Genomic DNA, 27,076 nt, shown 5'->3' with positions numbered 1-27,076 from the left:
TTTTTCTTGTTTTCCTCCTCCAAAAACTAGGTGCGTCTTGTGGTCTGGTGCGTCTTATAGAGCGAAAAATACGGTATATATCCATATTTATATTTTTATATACGTATTATGATCCATCTGTCTGTCTCTGTTTCTCTCTGTGTGTTTTAAAATATTCCTCATGAAATCAACCTTCATTCCAAATACCGTATTTTTTGCTCTATAAGACGCACCACTCATCAAATATAAAGAGCTTCCCTATCTCAAGTAAATCGTAGAAGAGGAAGAAACTACAACTCGCAGCATGCCAAGCTGCGATCCACCCCCACCCCCTGAAAATGAAGCAATAGAGGAGATTTGGGGCTTTTAAATAAGAGTTTATTATTCATTCGTCCATCATCAGGAGTTGAACCTGGAACTGGAGGTGGGGAACAGGAGCTTCAGGAGTCTATAATTCCCAACTGGGCGCCCGAGGGCGAAGGGTTGAAATAAACAGGATTTTTTCTGAGTGGGGAGAACTGTAGCAGCAATTCCCCCCTCTGAAATGAACAGGACACATCCTATATTAACCCGCAGGTTAATATTTTTTTTATTTAAAGCACGCTAGAATTCCCATACTGCCACCCGGGATCTGAGACCAGAATCTGAAAAAATTGGGGTTATTTTTTTGGGGGGGGGGAATAATGGGAATCGAAAGTTGAGATCGGATGAAATGAATAGACGCGAAGACAGGGAATCCAAGCTCAAAATTAAGTGTATTTTTGAATGGGGTTTAGGGGAGTTGTAGTGCCACCGGGCACCTGCATCCGAGCTCAAAATTAAGTTTTTTTGGGGGGCGATAGGAGACATAACGAAATGAATGGGGTTTAGGAGAGTTGTGGCACCACTGGGCGCCTGAGGGAATTCTAGCACCAACACCAGGCACCCCGATTCCCCCCAAAAATTGTTTTTTTCTGGGGGAGGAAACTAGCATGGGGTACGAGAAAAGAAGGGAACGAATGGGATTTGGGGCTGGGAGTGATAGCTTTAAAACCCCAAATCAAGGGGCAGGGAATTGTAGCGCTGAAACAAAGTAATTGGATTGCCTCATCGGATATGAACAATAAATACCCCATTTTAAATTGTGTTTTAAATTCCGGCCGCCAGGCACCCCCAATTCAAAGGATTTCGGGAAGTGAAAGGACCAGAGAAACGAGTGGATAGAATGAGCCCCAAATTAGACCCGCGCTAGAATTCCCATCCACCAGCGCCCCAAACTGAAAAAGGGGGAATCGTGGGATAAAGCCAACTCAGCACTCTGTACATGCACAGAGGACTGTTTTCCCCCAAAGGGAATTTGTGCGTCAGGGTCGGGAACTATAGCGGGACGTGGCTGAACAGGTAGGAGACGGACTCGCCGTTGTGGGTGCGGCGGATAGCTTCAGCCAGGATCATGGAAATGTCAATCACCTAGAGGGGGAAGAGAGGGAGAGGCAGGGTTAACTGGGCACCAGGAGTTATATGAATGAATTAGTATTTGCGTCAGCCCTTGGCCATAGCAATAAAACAAGATGAATGAATGAATAAATCTTCACCTGCCAGTCAAGCTTTGAATGAATGAATGAATGAATGAATCAATCAATCAATCTTCACCTGCCAATCAAGCTGTGTATGACTGAATCTTGATTTGTGCCAGCCCTCTGCCATCACAATAAAACAACAAAACGATAGACAAAGAATAGAAATGCCATGCGGCGAGGTGGAGCGAGGAAGGGGCCAAATAATCTGGGACAGGCCATAGAGATAATAATAAATAATAATAATAAAATAATAATAATAATAATAATAAATAATGACAGTGGAAGGTGTGAGAATGATCAGAAACGTGCTAGAGAGATGATAATAAAATGATAATAATATTAATCTTATTAATAATAGATGACGATGGAAGGTGTGAGAACCATCAGAAACGTGTCACAGAGATAATAACAATAACAATACTAATAATAAATAATGACAATGGAAGGTGTGAGAATGATCAGAAAGTTGCCAGAGATGATGATGATAACAACAATAATAACAACAACTGAGGATGTTGATGGAAGGTATGAGAATGATCAGAAACGTGCCAGAGAGATAATAACAATAACAATAATAATCCCCCCCTACCTGGATTTTGGGGCAGTGCTTCATCTTCTCCTCCTGCGGGATGGTGTTAGTGACAACGACGGCCTCAAACCCTGCACCGTTAATCCGGGAGATGGCCGGGCCGGAGAAGATGCCGTGCGTCAGGATGGCGTAGACCCGGGTGGCACCCGCCGAGAGGAGCCTGCGGGGGAAAGCGGGTTGGGCTGGATGACCACAGGGGTTGCCTTCCAAGCAGGGTGGGTAAAAATCAATGGTTTTTTAAAATAATAATAACAATAATAATCAGATTTTTTAAATTTAAATCTGATTGTTTTCAAACATTTAAATCAGATTTTTTAACTCAGATTGTTAAAATTTAAATTGGGTTTTAAAAAATTTAAATCAGATTGTTAAAATTTAAATTGGATTTTTTAAAAATTTAATTGGACTTCCCCCCACTTAAATTGGATTTTTAAAATTTTAAATCAGATTTTTAAAAATTTAAATCGGATTTCCCCCCACTTAAATCAGACTCACTTGTCCGCGGCGTGGCAGATTGTCCCGCAGGTGTCGGCCATGTCATCCACCAAGATTGCTGCCCGGTCTTTGACGTCGCCCACCAGGACCATGCGGTCGACCTCGCTAGCCTTCTTGCGCTCCTTGTGGATGAGGGCAAAGTCGACGTTTAGGCGGTCAGCGATTGATGTCACCCTGGGAGAAGGAGATTCTAGGTTGAGATGTCTTGATTTAAAATCCTTTTTTTTATTATTAAAATCCCTTTTTATGAAAAGGTTCAGCCTTGCTGGCATCCTCTTAATATGGACAAGCAGAAGGAGGTTTCCTTTTTGGAATAATAAAATCCCTTTTTTACAGATAGGTTCAACCTTGCTGGCATCCTACAAATATTGACGAGCAGAGGAAGAGCAGGGTATAAGGAATAAATTGTTGTTGTTGTTGTTGTTATTACTACTACTACTACTAGTAGTAGAATGGGAGATTAAAAGGATGGAGCAGCTGGGAGGGTCCCGGGGGGGGGGGGTCATCCAGTCCAGTAAGTCAGGAATCTCAACGCAGAATCCCCGAATGGTAGAGCTGGAAGGGACCTGTGAGAAATTTTTGGAAATTCTGGGGTCACCTTTTGGCCCCCCCGGCGTCTGGCGAGACGATAGTGCAGTTCTTCCACTCGGCGATGTTCTCCTTGATCCACTTCAGAACAGCCGGCTCGGCATACAGGTTGTCGACGGGGATGTCAAAGAAACCCTGGGCCAGGAAGCAGAAGCAGAAGAATATATTTATAACCCCATCTGTCTGGCTGAGTTTCCCCAGCAACTCTGGGTGGTTCCCAATCATCATCATTATTATTAACCTGATAAAAGCAGTTGGAAAATGGCATAAAAAGCAGACCATAATAACATGGTCAACGTAATAATACTGTAGTGGCTGGAATATAAGACTCACCCCCCAAATTCCGACCGTGAAAAGTTAAAGGGTGGCTTATATTCAGGCCAATATGGTACCATATTGACCTGAATATAAGCCTCGCTTTTTCCCTCCAAAAAAAGCGCTCAAATATTTCACAACATATTAAAATTTAAAACAACATTATTAACGTAAGTGTTGACTAGTCAAAATATTCAGAAAGTTCACACGTGGCCATGCAGGCTGGACAGGATCAGCCCTGGGGGCCCCACCTGGATCTGAGAGGCATGCAGGTCCATGGTGATGATGTGGTCAGCGCCGGCCACCGAGAGCATGTTGGCGACGAGCTTTGCGGAGATAGGTGCCCGGCTCTGCAATGGAAAGGGGGCCGCTGAATCGGGTGCTGTGCTACAACTCCCATCCTGCTTAGCAGGCAGGTTCCCACCCATAACCCAGTGTAGCTAGCAAGACTCCAACTCCCATCCTGCCCAGCAGCTAGGATCACAACTGCAATCAGGCCTAGCTAACCAGACTCCAACTCCCAAAATGCCTAGCTCAAAAGACTCCACTCCCCGTCCTGCCTAGCAGCCAGGATCCCAGCTACAATCAGGCCTGGGCGGCTTTCCTACAACTCCTATGATGCCTTGCCAGCCGGCCTACAACTCCCATCCTGCCTAGCAGCCAGGATCCCACCTATAACCTAGCCTAGCTAGCAAGACTCCTTGCCCATCATACCTAGCAGGCAGGACTCCAATTCCCATCCTGCTTAGCAGGCAGCATCCCAAGTAGGCTAGCTACCAAGGCTCCGACTCCCATCATGCCTCGCTGGCTGGCCTACAACTCCCAGGGTCCCAGCTATAATCCAGCCTAGCTAGCCAGACTCCAACTCCCAGCATGCCTAGCTCGAAAGACTCCACTTCCCAGAATGCCTAGCAGGCAGGTCTCCAATTCATTCCACCTATAACCCAGCCTAACTAGCAAGACCGGGGCATTGCTGCCCTCAGTCCAGTCAACCCAGCAACTTCACCCCCTCCCAAGTGTGTCATTAATCCCGTCTCCCCGGAAACCTTGTCCTTCTTGTCCTGCCGGGCGTAGGGAAAGCAGGGAATGACGGCTGTCACTCGGCTGGCCGACGCAATCTTGCAGGCGTTGATCATGATCAGCAGCTCCATCAGGTGGTCATTGATCTCGCCGCAGCCGCTCTGGACAATGTAGACGTCCTCGCCGCGCACGCTCTCGCCGATCTCCACACTGCGGAGATTGCATTTCCCCCCCAATTTAAATAGATTTTTTTTCCGATTTAAATTGGATATTTTCCATTTAAAAGGGATATTTTCGATTCAAATTAGATGATTTTGATTTAAATTGGCTTTTTTTAAAAAAAAAAATGCTTTCTAAATATTTTCTTTTTAAAGTACATTCCAGTCCAAAGGCTATTCGGCAGGAAATTAGGATTTATTATTTTGGCTGTTATTTTGGAACCGGTTCAGGGGTTCAGTTGTAGCCTATAATTGTTGCTGTGGTGGTGGTAGTTAAGGATAAGGGTTAGAAGTAACAATAGGACTTAGGGCTAGGGATTAGGAATAATAATAACATAATATCAGGAAATAAGTTTATCATGTGTGCTAAAACACAGTCTTTTTTTAAAAAAATTGTTAAATCACATCAGTTAACAAACATGGATCCATATACTATCATGTTATTGTTTTAGTGAAATAAATGGTTTTGATTGTTATTAAGGAAACAATTATTTTTCTCCTTCCAATCAATCAATTTGTCCAAATAGAAACCGTTAACTTAATATAACTCACCAGAATTTCATAATTATCTGTCAGTTTATTTCTAAGAGTACAGTGGTGCCCCGCAAGACGAATGCCTCGCAAGACGAAAAACTCGCTAGATGAAAGGGTTTTGCGGTTTTTGAGCTGCTTTGCAAGACGAATTTCCCTATGGGCTTGCTTCGCAAGACGAAAACGTCTTGCGTTTTTTGCAAGTTTGTTTCCTTTTTCTTAACACCGTTAATACAGTTGCGACTTGACTTCAAGGAGCAACTCATAGAACGCGGTGTGGTAGCCTTTTTTGAGGTTTTTGGCGATTTTTGAAGCTTTTCCAAAACTTTTCCGACACCGTGCTTCGCAAGACAAAAAATTCGCTAGACAAAAAAACTCACGGAACGAATTAATTTCGTCTTGCGAGGCACCACTGTAGAACCAAATCAGTCATTTTTGATATAACTGTAAAAACGACTCTGAAAATGTATCATTCCTAAATGGAAAACTTCATCTGGTTGTCAATAGGAAGATTATATAAGCAAGAATGAGTCTTTCTGTTAAAAAATGATTTAAATCAAGTCTTACTGACTAGGGATTTAAATCGATTTGTTTTAAATCAAATCCACCCTGCAGAAAACTACAGTTCCCACAGTGATGCCCATCTCTGTCATGGAAAACTACAGTTCTCTTGAGTAGTGCTCCGCATTTCTTTCATGGAAAACTACAGTTCCCAGAGTGCTGCCCCCCATCTCCTGCTTGGAGAACTACAGTTGCGGACATGCACCCAGTCCCCTAGAGACGCAGCATTACATCCAGCCTGGAGGAACTACAGCTCCCAGCTTGCCCCGCGCACTCCCCTCAGACCCAATGGCTCGCTCGCTCGTCTCGGAGATCTACCCTTCCCAGCCTGCTCCGCGGCCGCGCATGCGCCAAACCCATCACGTCCCTCGCACCCAGCATGGAACTACCCTTCCCAGGTTGCCCCGCGGCGGCCAAGCATGCGCACAACCTACCACGTCTCCTGGTTGGAGAACTTCTTGGTGACCACCTTGCCCAGCTCCAGGCCCAGCCGGTCGGCGATCCTCTGCGACAGGTCCTGGTGCGAGGAGCCGCTGAAGAGCTTGATGTTGGGCATCCTGCTGGCCAGCGAAGCCGCCGGCGAGAACGACGTGCCCGAGCGCGACGTCGAGGCCTCGCCCACCTCCACCCCGGGGACAGGCCCGCCGCGGGCGGCTCGCCGCTCGCCCTCGGCCGCCTCGCGCCGCTCCAGCAGGCCGAGGAACGCGTCCGGGAGCGCAGGCCGCGCCCGCCGCCTCAGACGACGGAGCCGCACTGCGCTGCCATCTTGGGAGCGGGCCTTTATATCATCTCGGGCGGGGCGCGCAGGCGCGGCTCGCCAAAGGCACGCCCACTCGAGCGGGGGGCGCTTGCGTGAATGCTGAGACAAGCCCACTTTGGAGAGGCGCGCCTGCGCAGAAGCAGAGACGGGCCCGCTTTCGCGAGGGTGAAAAGAGGCGGTGAAAAGGGCCGGGAGGCGGGTGCGCAGAGGGCAAAACACGCCCCTCCGCTAAAAAAGCACGTCTGCGCACACGGCTCCTTGAAACGGAGTCTCCTCAATGGGTCGCCAGGCAACGCGCGCCTCTTCAGCGAGCGAGACACGCCCCCACCGGCGACGGACCCCTGTGCAGAGAGCCTGTTCAGGAGTATCCAGTGCAAGTTTGCGCTTGCTCTGCCGGAGGAGGCGCGTGATTGGTCGACGAGAGTCGAGGGGCGGAAGCTGCCGCCCTGCGCGGCTTCGAGGGGCCCGTGGGCGCACTTGCGGACTCTGTAAACGAGGCAGGCAGCAATCCAACCGGTCAGTTGCAAAGCGCACAGCTTCCATTTCTTAGGGAGACTTTCGTGGATGGGAAAGTTATTTTCCGGGAAAATAACGGAGGAATAAACCTCACCAGCGCCTTAATTCCCAGCCTTTTTTATTTATTTATTTATTTATTTATAATAATCTATAGCGATCCCTTGACATTCCTTAGTTCTTCTGCAGACCCCTGCGCAGCGCCAGTGAAAGTGAGAAGAAGCGAAAGGAACTTGCAATATCGGATAGAGCCTTGTCATTTTGTAACCAATTGAGTTATTAATAATAATAATAATAATAACAATTGTTAGGGTTAGGCATGAGGGTTAGAGATAGGAATTAGGGATAGGAATTAGAGATAGTCTTGTTGTTATTATTATTATTAAATAATAATAATAATAATAATAATAAACAACCAGGTTTTTTTCCAGGCCTTCCCATCTCTAAACTTGAGATTATTATTAGGGTTAGGGATAAGGGTTAGAGATAGGGAAAGGAGTTAGGGTTGTTGTTATTCTTATTAGGGATAGGGTTATTATTATTATTATTATTATTCTGTTTGGAGCCTCCCAGAGTAGCTGGGGAAACATGGCCAGATGAGCAGGTATCAATATTTTATTGATTGATTGATTGCTTATATCCCCACCCTTCTGGCCAGGTTTCCCCAGCCACTCTGGGCGGCTCCCAAGAGAATATCTAAAACATTATAAAACATAAAACCTCCCTTCCGATTACATTTCCAGCAACAATGATTATAATTATGGTTTCCTTATATATACACACACAGAGACACACACACAATTTGTGTATGTATACACTGCCCATCTGGGCGGCTCCCAATAGAATATTAATAATAATAATAAATAACCCTATCCAATCCCTATCCCTAACTCCTATCCCTAATAATAATAATAATGCTATTAGTTATACAACGCCCATCGGGCTGGGTTCCCCCCACATTTTTCCAGGGGGCAAAGGCTTAAAAAACCCCACCATAACCCGCTCCTCCTGTCCCCTCCCACCCAATTTTCCCGTCCCCCCCCCCCAGGCCTTCCCATCTCTAAACCTGAGATCTTCCCATCTCTAAACCTGAGATCTTCCCATCTCTAAACCTGAGATCTTCCCCTGAGATCTTCCCATCTCTAAACTCCTGGCTGCAATTCTTGGAAGCTTTCCCAAACCGCCCAGAGATCTTGGGCAGGGATGGGAAGGCCTGCGGGAAACCAGGTTTTTAAAAAATCTGTTTTCTATAAATGGGGAGGGGGATATTCAAACTATGTCAAACTGTTTTTTTCCAATTCCCCTGGGGGGGGGGACAGGTTTTTTTGGGGGGGAAACAGGAAAAAAAGTTTTTTCCCCAGGCCTTCCTTCTCTAATCTTGGGTGAATTCCTTTATTTTTTAATTTTATGTTATTGTTTCATTGTATCTCATCATTATTAGTGATTATTAGCATTTTTATTATTATCAGTATTTGTATTATATGATTATATGATTATTGCTGTTATTTCTATCCCACCCATTTCATAAAGAAATAAAAAATAAATCAAGGAAAAAATATGATGGTTTTGGGGCAACACAGGACAAATAATAATTTTTGTTGTTGTTGTTAAATTCAGGAGCCAAAATGTCCAAACTCCATGGCGTTCCAGATCTGTATTATTTATATCCCACCCATTTCATAAAGAAATAAATCAAGGAAGAATTTTCATGATTATTTTCAGGTATTCCTCTCAGATGGGCTAGTACAAACAATAAAATGGATATTGGTGGATATTGTTGTTGTTACATTTTTATGTTTATATTATTATTTATTTTCCCCAAATTTCATAAAGAAATAAGAGTCAAGAAAGGACTCGGATTAGGTCCGCTTTTCAAAATTAACATTATTATTAATATTAATATCAATTATTAATATTATTTGCTACTTAATATTACTTAATATTATTACTTGCTTTGATTAGTTATTTAATAGTCCACATTAATATCATTATATATTAATTTTAACCAACATTATTCTGGATTAATATTAATTAATATCATTGTTTAGGAATAGTCCATATTTTAAAATAAATATTATTATCAATTTTTTTAGGGGGGGAGAGATGTCACAAACACAAGATCGATATGAAGATTCGTGTATTGGCATAAATTTGCATATAAGTTTCACATCTTTCTATATATACAATCTCAGGTCAAATTTACAGAGATATAATTTCCATATATCTATACATATATAGTCTTTATTATGTATAATATATACAGGCATGTAAAAAAGGGGGGTTTCTGTGTCCAGAGGGAACCGCAAAGGCCATCCAGCCCAACCCTAGGCAAGGCCAGCTCAGTGCCAATCATTGTGGTACCAACCATTGTGGTTACCAAAGTCATCCAACCATCTCCCAGGTTCCTTCTTTTCCTTCATCCCTCCATATTTCCATTCTTCCTTCCTTTGTCCCTACTTCCTTTTCTCTGTCCTTCCTTCCTTCCTTCCTTCATTCCTTCCTTCCTTCCTTCCTTTCCTTCCTTCCTTCTTCCCTTTCTCTGTCCTTCCTACCTTCTTTCCCTTGCCCCCCTCCCTGTTCTGCAGTTCTTCCTTCCCTGTTTCCTTCCTGTGTTCCTTCCTTTCTCCCTCCTTCCTTTTCTCTGTCCTTCCTTCCTTCCTTCTTTCCTTTGGCTCTCTCTCCCTTTCACTGTCCTTTCTTCTTCGTCCCTCCCTACCTCCTTTTCTCCGTTAATCCTTCCCCATTTCCTCCCTCCTTCCCTTTCTCTATCCCTCCTCCCCCCTCCCTCCCTCCCTTCCTTCTTTCCTTCGTCCCCCCTCCTTTTCTGTCCTTCCTTTCCGTCCTTCCTTCATCCCTCCCTCCGTTTATCCGTTCTTCCTACCCCATTTCCTTCCTCCCTTCCTCTGTCCTCCCTTCCTTCTTTCCTCCCCCTCTCCACTGGACGGTCCTGTGCCAATTCTTGCAGTGGGTGGGGTCACCCAACCGCATCCCGGCTTTCAGAGCCGAGGAGTTGGACTACATGACCGGGCTCCCGCCAATGGAGCCCAGGGCACTTCAGCCCTCTGCGAGAAAATTGCCGCCCTCCGCCTTCCCCGCAAAACAGCCGCCTCGTCACACTTCCCTGAACGTCCTCTCAGCAAGCCTCACTTTGCCGCCGGTGCCGTCAATGGGCGCACTGGCTCCTCGCCTGTCTGCCTGGCTGCTGACTCCTCCGCCGCCCTCGCCAGGGCGGTGTAGTTCCTCGCCACCTCCTCCACCTGAGCCAGCAGTGCCCGCCGCCGTGCCTCTTTGCCCACCACCGCTGCCATCTCCGCCAACCGTGCCAGCACCCGGAAGCTCCCGGCGACGGCTGGCAGCAGCCGTGCTGGGCTCTTCTCGGCGCCTGCCACCCGCCGGCAGGCGGCCCTCAGTTCCCGGAAGGCCAGTGCCAGCTCCCGCCGGCCCTCATCTGGCACCGACGCCCCATTCCCTGCCGCTGCTGCACATTGCCGCAGGGCGCCCAGCAGCCGTTCAGCGTCGAGCCTCACCGCCGAGAACCCACCAGGGAAGGCGTACTCCCGCCCGCACAGTTCCCGGATGCGGTCAAGGCCCGATGCTGCCCGCAGGTCAATCTCCTGTGTCCGGGCTGCTGCATCCGGCATTGGCGGCACCGAGTAGCAGAGCTCATCGGCCTCATCGTCACCTCCCCGTGCTGAGAAACAGGAGCGCACTGAGCAGCAGCCCTCTCCACCCGGCCCCAGTTGCTGTGGGCACACGTCATCTGGGAAACGCGGCGCTGGATCACACTCTTCTGGAACGGCCCCTTCTCTGCTGGCGCGGCGCTGCAGCTTCTCGTAGCGTGGCGCTGCTGCCACCACGCACTCGGTCCCCAGGCAGGAGGCTCTCTTTTCCACATCTCTCGGCTCTGGGCTGGCCGAGCGCACCCGTCGACTCGGGAATCCTTGTGCCACCCGCTGCGGGCAACTCTCTCTCCCTCTGCAGTCCCACCGCGACACACTGGGCGCTGTTGGCACAGGGCTGGTGCCAGGTGGGCAACCACAGCCCCCCGGCGCCGGACCCTTCAGGAGTTGCTCCAGGAACTCCAGTTCAAACTGCTTCACTTTCCGGAGTTGCGCCCGGCGCTCATCCGTCTCCCGTTTGAGCCGTGATGGGAATGTCGCTGAGAAGAGCTTCCGGAAGCGGAACGCTGGCCGGGGCACCCGCGGCTGCGCCGGGACCTCCAGATCTTCTCCTTGTGGCACCTTGGATTCGAGATCAGACACTTCCTGAGGTGGGGGAACCATAGTATCTCTCCGGATCCTATCCGCCGGCACCTGGCAGCTCTCTGTCTCCTTCTGGGGACACTCTGGTTCAGGGTTCGAGGGGCAAGGCTGAGCACTGGGACTTGGTTTGGCCTCGGCGAGCCACGCTGGTGAGGACTTCCCAGTCTTCGCCTGCCAAGTGGGCGCCCCACAGCCTCTCAAGCGGAAAGGTAGGTCCTTCTGGACCAGGAAGCCATCTGGGTCGACCCGTTGCGCCAGGAAGTAGGTGGCGTTGGGGGAAGCGTCTGCGTCACGGCCGGAGTCGGGGTCAAGGGCAGCCAGGACGATGAGACCTGGAGAAACCACAAGGGCCGGGAGCATTAGGATGTTGAATAATAATCATACTACTAATAACCCTATCCCTAATCCCTATCCCTAACTCCTATCCCTATCTTGAACCCCTATCCCTAACCCTAATTATTATTATCTTATTATTTCTACTCTGCCCACCTGGCTAGGTTTCCCCAGCCACTCTGGGCAGCTCCCAAAACACAACAACAACGATGATAATCATAATCATCAACAACAATGATAATAATAATGTTGTTGATGATGATGATGATAATCCTGGATTTAACTGTAGTGATCAGATGGGATTACCATGAGGAATTATAAAATATGCATCAAGCCATTGTGTCCACGATGAATGCATTGTGTTGACTGGGTTTAATTCATTGACAATAATTTCTGACCAAATCCCACAACCCTCTGTATCGCTGGCCATTTCCTCCACTGCCCATTTCTCTTGCTTGACAAGTCACGTACACAGCCCAGTTGCTTTGCCAGGCATTCATCCTGGGCCATAAAGATAGTGGGCAAGTTTCTTTGATGTAGCTTTTCTGAAATGTTAATCTCAGGATGTTGATCTTAGGGCCTGGAAACAGATCTCACCTGAAGGTGATAATGATCACTGTCTTCCTGGCCATCCTTATGTATATTGCTTGTTTATCACCTCCCGGGGTTGCCAGATGCACTCCTTTGTAGTTCTGTTTTGTTTACCCCAGAAATATGTGCGCTTAATTAGTTTTAGTAGTTTAACTTTGTCCCCACATGGGATTTGTTGAAATGCTCAGAAGAAATCTGATTGGTTCTTACGAACACTCTGTAAAAAGTTCTTTTGTGAATAATACGACCTGGGCCGGAGGGTGGAGAGACAGATTATTATACGCACCCTTCCCAGAGTCTTGCTGGTTCAAGCATCTGTGTGTATTCTTATTGATCAGAGTTCAATTCTTCCTTTACTTTGAGAACACCTCACTCGGCACCCTCTTCAATACTACTACTACTAATAATAATGATATTGATGATGATGTTAATAATAATAATAATAATAATAATAATAATAATAATCTATCCCTATCCCTGGGGGTGGACTTGACACCCTCTTCAATACTAATATTACTACTACTACTACTGATAATAATAACTATCCCTAATCTGGGGGTGGACTTGACACCCTCTTCAATACTATTATTACTACTACTACTAATACTTATAACCCTATTCCTAATCCCTATTTCAGGGGGTGGGCTCAACGCCCTCTTCAATACCCGTGGCTGACGCCGGTGGTCCATCCTCCGCCTCCGCCAGGGCTTCCAGGGCTTGCAGGGTCGACACCAGCGCCTCGTCGAGATCCTGGGCTCGTTCCCGGACCGTCCGGGACCCCGGCACCACCGCCTCGACGAAGGTCACTGGTAGCTGGCACCCGGCATCCTCGCTTGGTGCCGCCCACTGGCACCGGGTGTCATCCTCATCAGAGCTATTGTCTCCGAAGCCAGGTGGCGGTGCCGCGATGGCCAGGGCGGTGGTGGGGTCGTCCTCATCGCCCTCGCTGCCCGGCGGTGGCAGCGCCGTCAGGTCCAGGCCAGCACGGCCCAGGCTCCGTCCGGGACCGTCCACCGAGCGGGCTCGGGCGCGCCTGGCACCGCAGCCCTCGCCCTCGGCACCCGGGAGTTTCAGCACTGGATCCGACTTGGTCCTGGGACGCGTTTCCCCATCTCCAAAGATCCGGTTCTGGTTGAGGTCGGGGCGGCGGCGGCGTGGCAGCTCCGGTGGCATAGCACGACGGTTGCTGCAGGCACTACGGTTCCCAGCCTCCTTCTCTCTGCCTGGAAAAGGAGAGACCGGAGGGTGAGGATGGTTGCCACGGAAGGTGCTCCGGCGTTGTATAGTCCAACCCTCTTGACCTGTGATGGTCTTGACCCTCTTGACCCATGATTGGCCTGATTCAAACCTGGAACCTCCTGCGTGTCCGTGGGGCATTCAGATTTTCTGCACCTAAATGTATTATTTTCTGCACCTAAATGTATTATTATTATTATTACTATTATTATTATTGACGTCTCTATTCTCAGTAGAGAAATATAAATGCATGATTGTTGTTGTTTTGTTGCTGTTGCTGTTATTTCGGATGTCCCTATTTTCATAGGAGAAATGTAAAATTATTATTATTATTAAGATTGTCCCTATTTTCGTTGTAGAAACGAAAGAGTAAAATTGTTGTTGTTGTTAATGACATCCATATTTTCATAGGAAAAATGTAAAATTATTGTGGTCATTATTATTATTGACGTCTCTATTCTCAGCGGAGAAACATAAAAGCATTATTGTTCTTTTCTTGTTGTTGTTATTTAGGATATGCTTATTTTCATTGGAGAAATGTAAGATGATGATGATGATGATTGTCCCTTTTCTCATTGGAGAAATATAAGAGTGGACGAATTGGCGGGATATAAATCAATAGTTGTTGTTTTTGTTTACAGGGACCCAGGCTGGCTTCCCTCAATCTGGGATTTTATTCCCTTTGGAAAAATCAGACATCTCAGCTGGTTGGAATTTTCTGAGCTTGGAAATGTACCTGTCTTGGTCATGGGAGCTGGTATATAAATTCTCATTCTCATTCTAATAATAATATAAGTATTAATATTCATATTAATATTTGAATACTATATATAGTAAATTATATATCTGGGAACTCCAGGATGTAGGCCGGTAGATACATTCAATTAATTAAAAAGGAAAGAAAAGAATAAAAAAGAATAGCATAGCATGGCATAACATAACATAACATAACATAACATAACATAACATAACATAACATAACATAACAACAACAGGGGGACCCAGGAATTGAGCGGTATATAAATTCAATTAATAATTCTATTATTATTATTGATGTCTCTATTCTCAGCAGAAAAATGTAAAAGCATGATTGTTGTTGTTTTGATGCTGTTACTTGTTATTGTTGCTGTTATTTAGGATGTCCCTATTTTCATAGGAGAAATGTAAAATTGTTGTTGTCGTCTCAACAGAGAAATGTAAAAGCATTATTGTTGTTGTTGTTACTTAGCATATGCCTATTTTCATAGGAGAAATGTAAGACTATTATTATTATTATTATTATTGTCCCTTTTTGTTGGAGAAATGTAAGGGTAAATTTAATAATAATAATAATAATAATAATAATAATATTAATAATAATAATAATAATAATAATAGGGGCCCAGGCTGGCTTCCTTCAATCTGGGATTCTGGGATTTCATCCCCTCCAGAAAAATCTGACTTTCAGCTGCTTGGAATTTCCCTTGCTTGGAAACGTACCTGCCTTGGTCATGGGAGGTGGTGCGACCGGGAAAAGCATCCTTCTGGAGTCGGCCAGTAGGTGGCAGTAACCAGAAATGAGGCCAGCAAAATTGGTGGCTTCTGGCCACTCCATCAGAAGCACCAGCGGCTGGGGAGAGAAGTAGTATTGGAATCATAAAATCATAAAATATTGATCTTTATTATTATTATTGGAATAATAGGACCATACAATATTCTAGTCTATTACTATACAGTCATACCTCTGGTTGAAGTAGCTTCAGGATGAATATTTTCAGGTTGTGCTCCACGGCGACCCGGAAGTAACAGAGCACGTGCTTCTGGGTTTCGCTATTCGCGCATGCTCAGATGCTTAAAATGACGTTATGCGCATGCACGGAAATGGCAAATCGCGACACGTGCAGGCACAGGTTGTGTTCGCTTCAGGATGCGAATGAGCTCTGGAACTGTAGGAGTGCACATTTCCAGAGTGTGGGGATCAGATGGGATTACTATGAGGAATTATAAAATATGCATCAAGCCATTGTGTCCGCTATGAAAGCATGGCATTGACTGGGTTAGATTCATTGACAATAATTTCTGATCAAATCCCACAAGCCTCTGCATTTCTGGCCATTTTCTCTACTGTTCATTTTCTACGCCTGACAGGCACATATCAGCATTCTAAATTCACAGGCCAGTTGCTTCATCAGGCATCCTGAGCCATAAAAGATAGTAGGTAGCTTCTTTGATGTAGTTTTTTAATCTTTAGATAGAGCTTAAGGGCCAGGAAGAGTCTTCACAAAGAGATGGTAAATACTACCAGTCTTTCCTTCCTTTATTGCTGTTTATGACCTCTGAGTTTGCTGAATGCATTCTTCCTTTTTAGTTCTGTTTTATTTACCCCAGAAGTATGCATGCTTAACTTACCGTATTTTTTGCTCTATAAGACTCACTTTTTCCCTCCTTAAAAAGTAAGGGGAAATGTGTGTGCATCTTTTGGAGCAAATGCAAGCTGCGCAGCTATCCCAGAAGTCAGAACAGCAAGAGGGATTGCTGCTTTCACTGAGCAGTGATCCCTCTTGCTGTTCTGGCTTCTGAGATTCAGAATATTTTTTTTCTTGTTTTCCTCCTCCAAAAACTAGGTGCGTCTTGTGGTCTGGTGCGTCTTATAGAGCGAAAAATACGGTAGTTTTGTAGTGTAACTTTGTACCCACGTGGGGTTTTTTGAAGTGCTTAGAGAAAATCTGATTGGTTCTTACGAACACTGGGTAAAAAGTTCTTTTGTGAATAAAACGACCTGGGCCGAAGGGTGGACAGGAATTATTATTATATGCACTCCTCCCAGAGTCTTGCTGGTTGAAGCCTCTGTGTCTAATCAGAGTCTAATCCTTCCTTTGCTTTGGGAACGCTACAGGAACAGATCCCATTTGCATCCAGAGGTACCACTGTATTCTTATTGTTCTCATCATAATAAAACCTGAATATTATTTAAATGAAAAATCTGATTTAAGTAATAAAAATCTAATTTAAATCACAATATAAATTGAATCAAAAGAATCCGATATAAATTGAAATAATCAGATTTTTTTAAAAATGTGCTTTAAATTAAAATCTGATCTAAATAAAAAAATCTGATTCTTTGAATAATTTTTTTTATTTAAATAGAATAAATGTGATTTAAATTAAAAATGTGATTTAAATAAAAATATTATTTAAATCAAAAACCAAATTTAAAATTTAAAAATCTGATTTAAATTTTTTAAATTCAGATTTAAAATTTTGAAAATCTGATAGAAAAAAACAACAACAAAGAAAATCCGAGCGACAGGATGACCCCCAGACGGCCCTCCAGCCTGCCCACCTTTGCATCCACAATGCCGGTCTCCACCCTTGCCACACCCGGGTTCTCCCGGAAGAGTTGGACTCTGCTGATCTGGCTGAATTCACACAGGACAGTGGTCAGGTTGGTGCGGAGGTCGATGACGTGACTCACGCCATGGCGGGGGCCCACCAAGAGGGTGGGGGCCGTGTCCTGGCCGTCCTACGAGAGAGTCAGAGTAGTCAAACTCAGACCTGGAACCCAGTATAAGGACCTGGAACCAAACCGGAACCTGGAACCAGAATCCAAGCCCGGAATCCTAGCCGAACTGAACTGGAAACCAGAACCAGGAACCAGAAACCAAAACCCATAACCTGGAACCAGAATCCAGGAACTGGAACTGAAACAGGAACCGCAACCAGAATCAAAGCCGGGAACCCTAACCAAACTGAACTGGAAACCAGAACCAGGAACTGGAAACCAAACCAGAAACTGGAACCCAGAATACAAGCCCAGAAACTGGAACCCAGAGCCCGGAACTGGGAACCAGAAAACAGAACCTGGCACCAGAATCTGAGCCCAGAACCTGAAACAAAAACCAAACCAGAACCCGGAAGCCCTACCATCCCAACGGTCTGGAAGATGACACCGGAGAAGGTGGGCAGCCGGTCGAGGAGGCGTAGGTACTGGAGCTTGGCCCGGGTAGGGGAGACCTGCGAGGAGAGAATTGGGGGGCCCCTTGGGGTCATCCAGTCTGACCCCAGGCTCAAGGCGGGGGTTAGGGACCCATCCCAGGGGTTAGGGTCCCACCTGGGCGCCGCGCCGCTGGTGCGCCTTCAGCTGTTGTGAGAGCGACCGGCGCAGGAGCTTGTCCTTGGTAGCTGGCAACAGAGAGGGAGGCAAGAAGGGCTCCAGACCCCACTCCTTTCTGGGGAGAAAAAAGAAACGCACACACTCCAACTTACTTACTTCCTGCCTACCTTTCTCTGCCCTTCCTTCCTTCCTTCCTTCCTTCCTTCCTTCCTTCCTTCCTTCCTCCCCTCTCTCCCTTTCTCAGTTCTTCCTTCCCCATTTCCACCCTCCCTCTGTTCTTCCTTCTGTTTCCTTCCTTCGACCCTTCCTCCCTTTCTCTGCCCTTCCTTCCTTCCTTCCTTCCTTCCTTCCTTCCTTCCTTCCTTCCTCCTTCCTTCCTTCCTTCCTTCCTTCCTTCCTTCCTTCCTTCCTTCCTTCCTTCCTTCCTTCCTTTCTCCCTCCCTCCCTCCCCCTCCATCCCTTTGCTCTTCCTTCCCTGATTCCTTCCTTTGTTCATTTCTTCATTCCTCCTTCCCTTTCTCTATCCTCCTTCCCTCCCTTTCTTTGTTCTTTCTTCCTTGTTTCCCTCCTTCCTTTCTCTGTTCTCCCTCCCTTCTTTCTGCTGTCACTCCCTCCCTTTTTGTTTTTCCTTCCCCCTTCCTTCCTTTCTCCCTTCCTTCCTTCCTAAGGAAGGAAACAAAGAAGGAAGAATAGAGAAAAGGAGGGAGGAAAAAAAGAAGGAAGGAAGAACAGAGAAAGGGAGTGAGGGACGAAGGAAGGAAGGATGGTTGGCTATCCCGGGTGTGGGAACAAGGGTTGGTCAGGATGACCCTCAGGTTTCCCCCCAGAACTCACTCACTCGACGTTTCTGAGCGCCACCTTGTGGCTGGGACGGGTGGCTGAGACGGTGATATAGATGTGGAGTGCCGTCAGGACCAGGAGCGACTCCGGATCGGGGTCGGCACCAAACCGCTCCCGGATGACATCATTGCGGCTCTGGAGAGGGAATTATAAGCACCACCTAGTGGTTACCGCGAGGGACTGGGAAGCAGTGACTAGTGGTTATTGACTAGAAAGCAGCACCTAGTGGTTTGTGAGTTGTAAGCAGTCCCTAGTGGTTAGATCGAGGGACTAGGAAGACTAGTGAGCTGGAACTAGTGCTTACCCCCAGCAAAATAATAATAATAAATTTATACCCTGCCCATTTGAGGAGCAGTGAGGACCACTAGGTGGAGCAGCCGGCTAGAAGGAAGGATTGGGACCCTCTAACCACACATTCACACACACCCCGCTGACCTGGATGTAGAGGTATTCGAAGGCGGCGGCGTCTCGCCGCAACAGTTCGACAGGGTCTTTGGGGTAGAAGCTGACCCGAAAAAGGCACCGCATTCCTTGGTAGTGGGTCCGTTGTACGACCTGGGGGGAGGAAAGAGAGCTCTGGCAAGGGGGTGGGCTAGATGACCCTGGGGTCCCTTTCCCCTGTCCATCCTTGTGGGATTTGGGAGAAAGTGAGGGAGGGACGAAGGGAGGGTGGGAGGGATGATGGAAGGAAGGAGAAAAGGAGGGAAAGACAAAGGAAGGAGGGAGGGAGGGAAAGAAGGAAAGAAAGAAGGAAGGAAGGAAGGAAAGAGATAGAGAGAGGGACAAAGGAAGGAAAGAAGGTAGGAAAGAAGGAGAGAAAGGGAGTGAGGAAAGAAGGTAGGAAGGATGGATGGGAGGGAGGGAGGGAGGATTTCAAAGCTCTGGTGGGGGGGGTTGGACTAGATGACCCCCGGCTCCTCCTGACTCACGTGGGCCAAAGGCTGCTTCTCCTGTAGGAGGAGGAACTGGTGGCTCCGCTCGGGGCTGCGGTATTCCAAGACAAGGGAAAAATGCTCAATCCGCCGCAGGGAAAGGCGATCCTGGAGGGTTGCCATCACATCCTGGGAGGGTTGAGAGAAAAGCATTTTTTAAAGAATAAGAAAAATAAATCCGTTTTTTTACAGTAAGGTTCAGCCTTGCTGGCACCCACCTTAATAGTGACAATCAGAGGGAGGTTTCCTTTTTGGAATAATCAATTTTTACAGTTCTATCAAAAATGACTGATTTGGTTCTACTATTAGAAATACACAGACCGATAATTATAAAATGATGTTGATGTTTAATAAGTTACCGGTAACTTTTTATTTGGACAACTGTTTTGCTCTACTGTACTGGAAGGAGAAGAATCATTTCCTTAATAACAATTATTTAACTCAAACAATAACATGATAGCATATGTATCCATGTTTGTTAACTGATGTTGATAAAAAAGGACTGTTTTAGCACACATTAAAAACTTAAAATAAATCCTTCTTTCCTGGTGTATTAAGAATTACAATGTATCAAGACTTAAGAATGTAACTTAAATAGAATTAAATAAATAAAATAGAATGTAACTTCAATACATTCCTTTGGACTAGAATGTAACATAATAGAAAATCTCTAGAAATATTTTTCCTCTGAAAGCATTTTACAAGTCACTAACCACTAGGCGCTGCTTCCCAGCCCCTTGCAATAATCACTAGACACTGCTTCCCTTTCTACCTTGACGGTGGTGCGGCTGTCGAAGGTGAAGGACTTGACCTGCCCGTTTTCGAGGAAAACCTTCAGGACGTTGGGGATGAGGAGGAGGGCTTCCTTCTTCAGCATCTCCTGCGGGCGGAAAAGCAGAGGCTGGCGGAATAATAATAATAATAATAATAATAATAATAATAATAATAATAATATAAAACAACTACCTGACTTTTAGAAGACATCTGAAGGTAGCCCTGTTTAGGCAAGTTTTAAGGTTTGATGTTTTATTCTGTTTTTAATGTTTTTAATCATCCAGCTGGATGGGCCAGGTATAAATATAAATTTTATTATTATTATTATTATTATTATTATTATTATTATTATTATTATTTATTACTTATACCTCGTCCATCTGGCCGGGCCTCCCCAGTCACTCTGTGCAGCACATTAGCTATCTTTAACAAGCCCAAAGAGGCAACGGAGACATGAAGAAAGGAGATGACCACATCCCCACCCTTCCAGAACTTTCCAGAACTCACCGGCTCCGGCTCCGAGAAGCGCACTTTGGCAGGGTTGGACCTCAGCTTGGCCTTCTTCGCAGCACTGATGAAGGCCGACTTGGGCGACTGGAAGGGGAGAAGATGGAAAAGATGGGCCTTGTTGGAGAGGTCGGCCGTCTTCCAAAATCTCAGCCGGAAAAGCAGATTCCCGACTTGCCAGGGGGTGGGGGTTGAGATGCATGACCCCTGGGGATCTCACCTGATGGGTTTGCAGCACGGTGAAGACAGCGGACTCCTTGGCGTTTCTGTGACAGGAAAGGAACAAATGAGACATTTAGGGTTTCCTTGAGATTTCTGCCTCTCCAGGGAGTTAGACTGGATGACCCTCGGGGGTCACAGCTCCCCTGCGTTGAAATTCCTCCAGAAAGAATCCATGGATTTGTTGAGGAGGCAGGAACTGCAGCTCTTAAATTTCAGAAGGGTCACCCAGTCCGACCAGCGTGTCTTGAACCCGCTTCCTCCTTCCTCACCTCACAATTTCGATGAATCTCTCCCGGGCAACATCACTCACGGCTTCGTCACCGATGGCCCAGATCTGGTCCCCGGGAAAGAGTTTGTCCTCCGAGGGTCCGCCTGCCAAAGGAAGGGGCAGCTGGTGTCTGTCGGGGGGGGGAGAGAGACCCTCAGCGTCATCTAGTCCAACCCCCTTCCAACTCGATCATCCGATGCTGAGATTTATCCCCGGAATCCTCACCTGCCACTACTGAACGCACCACCACGGGCCTCTCGCCACCAGCCACAAAGCCAAACCCTCTGTCCGGGTGGCGCCGGATCGTCACCTGTCGGAAGGCCTCGGAAGGCGGCGGTCCCCATTCCATAGCATCCCAGCTTTCCTCTGGCATTGCATCTCCAGCGGCGGGAGAAGACAGGATTCCAGGACACAGGGAGGGAAGAATCCTATCCTTGGTCTCTATCCTAATGCACAGAATCTGGGATGCCAGCAGGGTTGAACCTTTCTGTAAAAAAGGGATTTTATTATTCCAAAAAAGGAAACCTAACCCCTATCCCTAACCCTTATCCCTAATCCCTAACCAGGGGCGTCTTACCTATAGTGGCATGGGGCATCAGGGAAGAGGTGGAGGCTGAATGCAGCGCCTCCCAGCATCAGCTCGCCACCCTTGCCTGCCTCCTCCAGCCCCGCAGGCAGCGCTGTCCTCCCTAAAAAAAGGTGGACATCTCTGGGAAACGGGGGGGGGGGGGGCGCACCGGAGGGAGCTTTGCACCACAGCGCTTGATATGCTTAAGATGGCCCTGCCCCTAACCCCTAACCCTACCCCTAACCCCCAACCTCATGCCTAACCCCCAACCCCTATTCCTATCCTCAACCCCTCACCCTTATCCCTTCCCTGCATTTCAGCCTTCATCAACTGCAAAGTTGGCATCGATTTGCACACTGCATTTTCGCCAACCAGGTACAGCATTTTGGCTTTCCTTTGCCATTTTGTAATCAACTGCAATTCAATAACTGATCACATTTTTTATTTTATTTTTAAACCAGAACCATTTTATTTATTCGTTGGGACACAGCTTCTCCACAAAAAGGCCCCACAAATAACGCAAACGTAAATGTCCAGTTAAGGCACCACCTCTTTTAACATTCACAATAGAGCTCAAAATATTGCTTTTTCGTTTGCAGTTGGCCTTCAGATCCAGGAAAATCCAGCAGCAGCAGGGCCTGATCCTGTCTCAGAGGAGGAGAACCCTACTCACTGTGGGTGGGAGAGATGCCCTCTGGCCATGTCACCTCCTCCTTTTCTCCTGCCAGAAAGGGGGGGGGGGAATGGAGGGAGGGAAGAATTCAGCAGATCAAGAATATGAAAGGAATTAGCTGCTGGCCTGGTCCCAGAGAAAGGGATGGGAAAAGAGAGGGGGGAGAGAGAGAAGAGAGGAAGGAAGATTTGAGAGAGGAATGGGGAGGCAGAGAAAGAGAGTAGAGAGAGAGAGAGGAGATGGAGAGAAAGGGTAAGGGGAGATGGGGAAGAGAGGAAGGAAGGGGGGGAGAGATGTGACACTGGAGGGAGAGGAGAAAGAAAGGAGGGGGGGGATGGGGAAGAGAAAGAAGGAGTCCAGGGAGGGGAAGGGAGGGAAAGAGAAAAAGAGGTGGAAAGAGAGATAGAGGAAGGGAGATTTGAGAGAGGAATGGAGAGGGAGAGAAAGAAGGAGAGAAAGAAAGAGAGAGAGAGAGAGGAGAGAGACGGGGAAGGTGAGAAAGAGAAGGAGGCCTGAGATTCATCCGGCATCGGCATGACCTGTTTTTGACATCCTAATAATAGTAATAATAATACAGTAATAATAATAGGCGTTCCTCTGACCCACCAAGCTTGTAACTCCATCCAAAGTAGCCTTGGCGGTCCCTTCCCGCCCTATTATTATTCTCTTCTCTCCTTCCCCCAATCTCTCCTCTCCTCTCATTTCGTCGTTCTCTCCTTTGATACCTTCCTCTCCTTCCTCGGAGGTCGGGTGGTTGGATGGAGATTCTTGGAAACGGACCATTCGCGGCGGCAGGGATCTCAAGAGAGAAGCCTGGAATCCAGTGAGGTGACATTCGTGGTTCCCCCAAACCCCGAGGTCCTTTTCACACGTGCTACGAGCAACGGGTCAGACTGGATGACCCTCCGGTACCTTCCCATCCGAACCTTTCATTCGCCAGGCAATCACTGGTGCCGGGGAAAGGATCGAAATGGACTTACCCGCTTGGTGTGTGTGTAAGGAGGACTTTGGGGGGAATCTTGTCCCCCATCTGTCCCAATGGGGGTCCCCCACGCCCCACATTCGCCCCACAACCGTCGCCATCCGTAGCCCCCCAAAAGCACGAGGCGAGATGGGGCGCCGGGGCCGTTGCGTCCCACTTTGTGAAAGCGGGGTGGGGAACCAAAGGGATTTGCCCGCCTGGGGGGGGGGGGGGACACATACCCTCCAAACTGCCCCAAACTGCTACGGGGCCGCCCATCTTTCGAGAAAAGAGAGGCAGGAAGAGGGAGGGAGCCGTTGGGGGGGCATTAGGAGAACTTGGGGTCCCTCCACCTGCTCCGTCGGGAACCCCAAAACCAGAAGGGGGAGGGCGTATACCTCGGGCGCAAGCAGACCCCCTCCCTAGTTGTGGTTTTTTTATGGGGGTCGCGGGCCTTACCGGGACTCCCTGCGGCCCCCCGAAATCGGCCCGGGAAGACGGCGGGGGGGCAGCTGCGGCCGCGCCTGCGCACTCGCGGCGCTCGTCGTCACTGCAGTACACGCGAAGGGAGGGGGAAGCGAAGAGGGGAGGGGCGCCCCAAAAGTCATCCAGACTGACCCCCCCCCGCGAGGCGGGAAACGGAGCGCAGGATCCTAGAATGGGGGAGCTAGAAGGGAGCCCTAAAAGTAATCCAGTCTGACCCCCCTACAATGCAGGGATCAAAAATGGGGAGCTGGAAGGGTGCCCCAAAAGTCATCCAGACTAACCCCCCTGCAATGCAGGGATCAAGCATGGGGAGCTGGAAGGCAGCCCCAAAAGTCATCCAGTCTGACCCCCCTGTAATGCAGGGATCTAGAATGGGGGACCCAGAAGGGAGCCTCAAAAGTCATCCAGTCTGACCCCCCCGGTTGTATATAGATTCTAATAATAATAATAAGATGATGATGAGATTCCTGCCTTGCTGGGGGGGGGGGTCAAACTAGATGAAACCGGATCTAGCCCGGCTGTCAGATTTCCCCCCTATGCATCTTTTGGGGGGGCGGCGGCGGGTGGAAATGGGAGGTTTCGGGCCTCGCCAGAATGGAGCAAAGCATTGTGGGAGAATCCCTGGAATGCGGGGTTGCTTAGCAACTGACCACCGAGGCAGCAGAGGATGCTCTTTTTTCCCGGCTGGAGGAACATAGGGGAATTGGAGAAGCGAAGAGAAAATCCTAGAGGGGCCAGGCTGGAAGGGGATCCCAGGGGTCATCCAGTCGGACCTCGAGCAAGGCATGAACCTCATGAGAGATTGATAATAATAATAATAATAATAATAATAATAATAACAACAACAACAACAACAACAACAACAATAATATACCACCCTATACCCAGGAAATAACCCTAGAATGGCGGAGGCGGAAGCGGGTCAGACTAGATGACCCCATCGACCCTTTTCTCCTCTCTCTTTCTTTCTCCTCTCTCTGTACTCTCTCTCTCTTCCCCCCTCTTTCTCTCGTCTCCATTCATCTGTCTCTTTCCCCATCCCTCTCTTCTCTCTCTCTCTCTCTCTTCTTTTTCTCCTTCCTTTCTTTTCTTTCTTCTCCTTTCTTTTTCTCTCTCCTTCCTTCCTTCCTTCCTTTCTTTCTTTCTTTCTTTCTTTCTTTCTTTCTTTCTTTCTTTCTCTCTCTCTCTCTCTCTCTCTCTCTCTCTCTCTCTCTCTCCCCCTCCTCTCTTTTTCTCCTCTCTTTCTTTCTCCTTCCCTCTTTCCTCCATCCCTCTCTTCTCTCTCTTCCCTTCCTTCCTTTCTCTTCTCTTCCTTTCTCCTCCTCTCTCTTTCCCCATCCCTCTCTTCTCCCTCATCTCTCCCTCTCATTCTCCTCTTTCTTTCTCGTCTCCCTCTCTCTCTTCCCCCTTCTCTTTCTGTCTCCTCGCCCCCCTTTCTGCGCTTTGAGGGCGATTTCCCTTTATTTTGGAGGGGAAAATTGCTTTTTTCTTCCGGATTCTCATTTCCTTTATTTTTGGGGTTCTCCCCCCCAAAACTGCTCTTCCTATCACGTGATTCCTTCTCCCTCCCTCCCTCCCTCCCTCCCTCCTCCTCTCGGAAAGGCGGAGCGCGGAGCATCCTCTGCAGCGGCCGCCGGGCCAAACAGAGGCGAGGGCCTCCCTGCGCCCCCCCAGGAGCGGATCCCACCCCCTCCCCGGCGCCCCCCGAGCGCGGATTTCGAGGCCTGCGCGCCCTTCCCCCCGAAAACGCGCATTTTTACGCATCCAGACGGATCCGGCGGCGACCCCCGCCCTACCCCACCCTCCAGGAGCGCATCGTCCACCGGCGCCCCCCAAGTGCGGGTATTTGTGCCCCCTCCCAAAAGGCATCGGGACCCCCCTGCGGATTGGGCCCGAGTGAGGATTTCGCGGCCTGGCTGCGCCCCCCGAGAGCGCATTTCGCCGCCGGAGGGATCCAAGGATCCGGCCTCGTCCTCCTCCACTCCTCCCCCCGAGACCGGATTCCACCTTTTCCCGGAGGTCGGCGCATTTCCCGCTCTACAGCCTTCGGGAGCGCAACTTCCACTTTGTCGGATCCGTCCGTGGTCCCATCAATCTCGCCTGCACCCCCCCCCCCTCGAAAGCGCATTTTCCCACGCTACGCGCAGACTCTCCTCCTGCAAAGGCGCATCTCCTCTCCAAAGGCGGGATCCTCTCCTTGGCGTATTTCCACGTCGGCGCGCAGCTTCTCCTCCTCGGATCCGGCCCCGGTCCCGCCATCCTCGCCTGCACCCCCCGAAGGCGCATTTCCCACCTTGCGCGCAGATTCCATTGGGGGTCTGTCCTCCTCCAAAAGCAGGACCCTCGGGCGGCTTCTCCTGGGCGCATTTCCACGTTGGCGCGCAGCCTCTCCTCCTCGGATCCGTCCCGCCGTCCTCGCCTGCGCATTTCCCACCTTTGGGCGCCTTTCCCCCCAGCGCATCCTTCCCGTGGGCCGGAGCGTCTCCATTCGCGGCCTGCGGCCCCGACAGCGCATTTCCCGACTTTGGGCGCGCAGCCTTTCCTCGCATCAGTCCTTCCTGTTGGTCTGCGCGCCCGCCCATCCTCGCCTGCGCGCCCGACGGCGCATTTTCCTTCTGACCGTCTCCAAAAAGCGCATTTTCTGCATTTGGGCTTAGCCTTTCTTCGTCTGTTCAGACAGTCTCCGCCGGCGGCCGATCCTCGCCTGCGACCCCCAAAGCGCATCTCCCTCCGTTGGCGCGCAGCCTTTCCTCGTCTCCACGCTCAAGAGCGCATCATTCCTCTTGGCCAGAGACTCTCTGCCGGCGGCCCATCCTCGCCTGCGCCCTCCAAAGCGCATCTCCCTCGTTGGCGCGCAGCCTTTCCCTGTCTTCGCGCTCAAGAGCGCATCAATCCCGTTGGCCGATTCTCGCCTGCGCCCCCCAAAGCGCATTCCCCATATTGAGCGCAGCGTCTCGGATTGCGGCCTCTGGAGCGCAACTTCCGCGTCCCGCCGCCGTCTCCCAAAGCGCCTTTTCCACGTGCGCCCGCTCGCCAGAGACTCCGTTGGCTCCTCTCCGCCGCCACCCTGCGCGCAGCTGGAGCGCATTTCTTCTCCCGTCCGTTTTGCGCCATGGCGAGGCTGCCGGGAGGAGCCTTTTCCAGTGCCTGCTGAGCGCCACTTTTCGATTCGGATTTCCATTCGCTTCAGGTGAACCGGCCG

General features: G+C 48.7%; 2 protein-coding genes across 19 annotated transcripts; both read right to left on the bottom strand.

The window, feature by feature from the left end:
- Window positions 1–335: 335 nt before the first annotated feature.
- On the bottom strand, window positions 336–6,983 carry LOC310698834 (ribose-phosphate pyrophosphokinase 1). 3 transcript variants are annotated; one of them, XR_014521750.1, is made up of 7 exons: window positions 6,290–6,634; window positions 4,572–4,755; window positions 3,777–3,875; window positions 3,221–3,345; window positions 2,623–2,796; window positions 2,128–2,330; window positions 336–1,428 (listed from the first exon to the last, which is right to left on the bottom strand). XR_014521750.1 is itself a non-coding variant. In XM_083486576.1 (7 exons), the coding sequence occupies exons 1-7, from the start codon at window positions 6,409–6,411 to the stop codon at window positions 1,336–1,338; spliced, it is 957 nt and encodes a 318-aa protein (XP_083342702.1). In that variant the 5' UTR covers window positions 6,412–6,983; the 3' UTR covers window positions 336–1,335. The 3 variants fall into 3 exon arrangements, 2 of the variants coding, with proteins under 2 accessions (XP_083342702.1, XP_083342703.1); XM_083486576.1 differs by having other exon boundaries at window positions 2,128–2,287; window positions 6,290–6,983; XM_083486577.1 differs by having other exon boundaries at window positions 2,128–2,287; window positions 3,777–4,023; window positions 4,372–4,755; window positions 6,290–6,607.
- A 2,267-nt stretch (window positions 6,984–9,250) lies between these two features.
- Window positions 9,251–24,700, bottom strand: FRMPD3 (FERM and PDZ domain containing 3). Of its 16 annotated transcripts, none has more exons than XR_014521726.1 (16): window positions 23,848–24,700; window positions 21,412–21,673; window positions 21,188–21,316; window positions 20,917–20,962; window positions 20,697–20,783; window positions 20,188–20,316; window positions 19,413–19,544; window positions 18,919–19,038; window positions 18,482–18,618; window positions 17,641–17,758; window positions 17,454–17,543; window positions 16,873–17,052; window positions 15,030–15,159; window positions 12,980–13,537; window positions 9,802–11,722; window positions 9,251–9,724 (listed from the first exon to the last, which is right to left on the bottom strand). XR_014521726.1 is itself a non-coding variant. In XM_083486251.1 (16 exons), exons 2-16 carry the CDS (start codon window positions 23,208–23,210, stop codon window positions 10,272–10,274), a joined length of 3,720 nt encoding a protein of 1,239 aa, XP_083342377.1. In that variant the 5' UTR covers window positions 23,211–23,374; window positions 23,848–24,700; the 3' UTR covers window positions 9,930–10,271. The 16 variants fall into 16 exon arrangements, 13 of the variants coding, with proteins under 13 accessions (XP_083342375.1, XP_083342376.1, XP_083342374.1 ...); XR_014521727.1 differs by having other exon boundaries at window positions 20,188–20,295; XR_014521728.1 differs by having other exon boundaries at window positions 20,188–20,295; window positions 21,188–21,290.
- Window positions 24,701–27,076: the final 2,376 nt, after the last annotated feature.

Source organism: Podarcis liolepis (genome assembly GCF_965112155.1).
Source record: "Podarcis liolepis genome assembly, chromosome: Z".
NCBI lineage: Eukaryota > Metazoa > Chordata > Lepidosauria > Squamata > Lacertidae > Podarcis > Podarcis liolepis.
The sequence above is the reverse complement of the archived record's forward strand: the minus strand, read 5'-3'. Positions and strand labels throughout refer to the sequence as shown.

Excerpts from the sequence above, each read along its gene's own strand:
- FRMPD3 (XM_083486246.1), bottom strand. The coding sequence starts at position 23,210 with ATGGTCCGTTTCCAAGAATCTCCATCCAACCACCCGACCTCCGAGGAA. Across the intron at positions 18,619-18,918 it reads TCGAATACCTCTACATCCAG|AGCCGCAATGATGTCATCCG; the intron begins GTCAGCGGGGTG and ends TTCCCTCTCCAG. Across the intron at positions 17,053-17,453 it reads TCTTCCAGACCGTTGGGATG|GACGGCCAGGACACGGCCCC; the intron begins GTAGGGCTTCCG and ends ACTCTCTCGTAG.
- LOC310698834 (XM_083486576.1), bottom strand. The coding sequence starts at position 6,411 with ATGCCCAACATCAAGCTCTTCAGCGGCTCCTCGCACCAGGACCTGTCG. Across the intron at positions 3,346-3,776 it reads TGCATGCCTCTCAGATCCAG|GGTTTCTTTGACATCCCCGT; the intron begins GTGGGGCCCCCA and ends TTCCTGGCCCAG. Across the intron at positions 2,288-2,622 it reads ATCTGCCACGCCGCGGACAA|GCTCCTCTCGGCGGGTGCCA; the intron begins GTGAGTCTGATT and ends TTTCCCCCGCAG.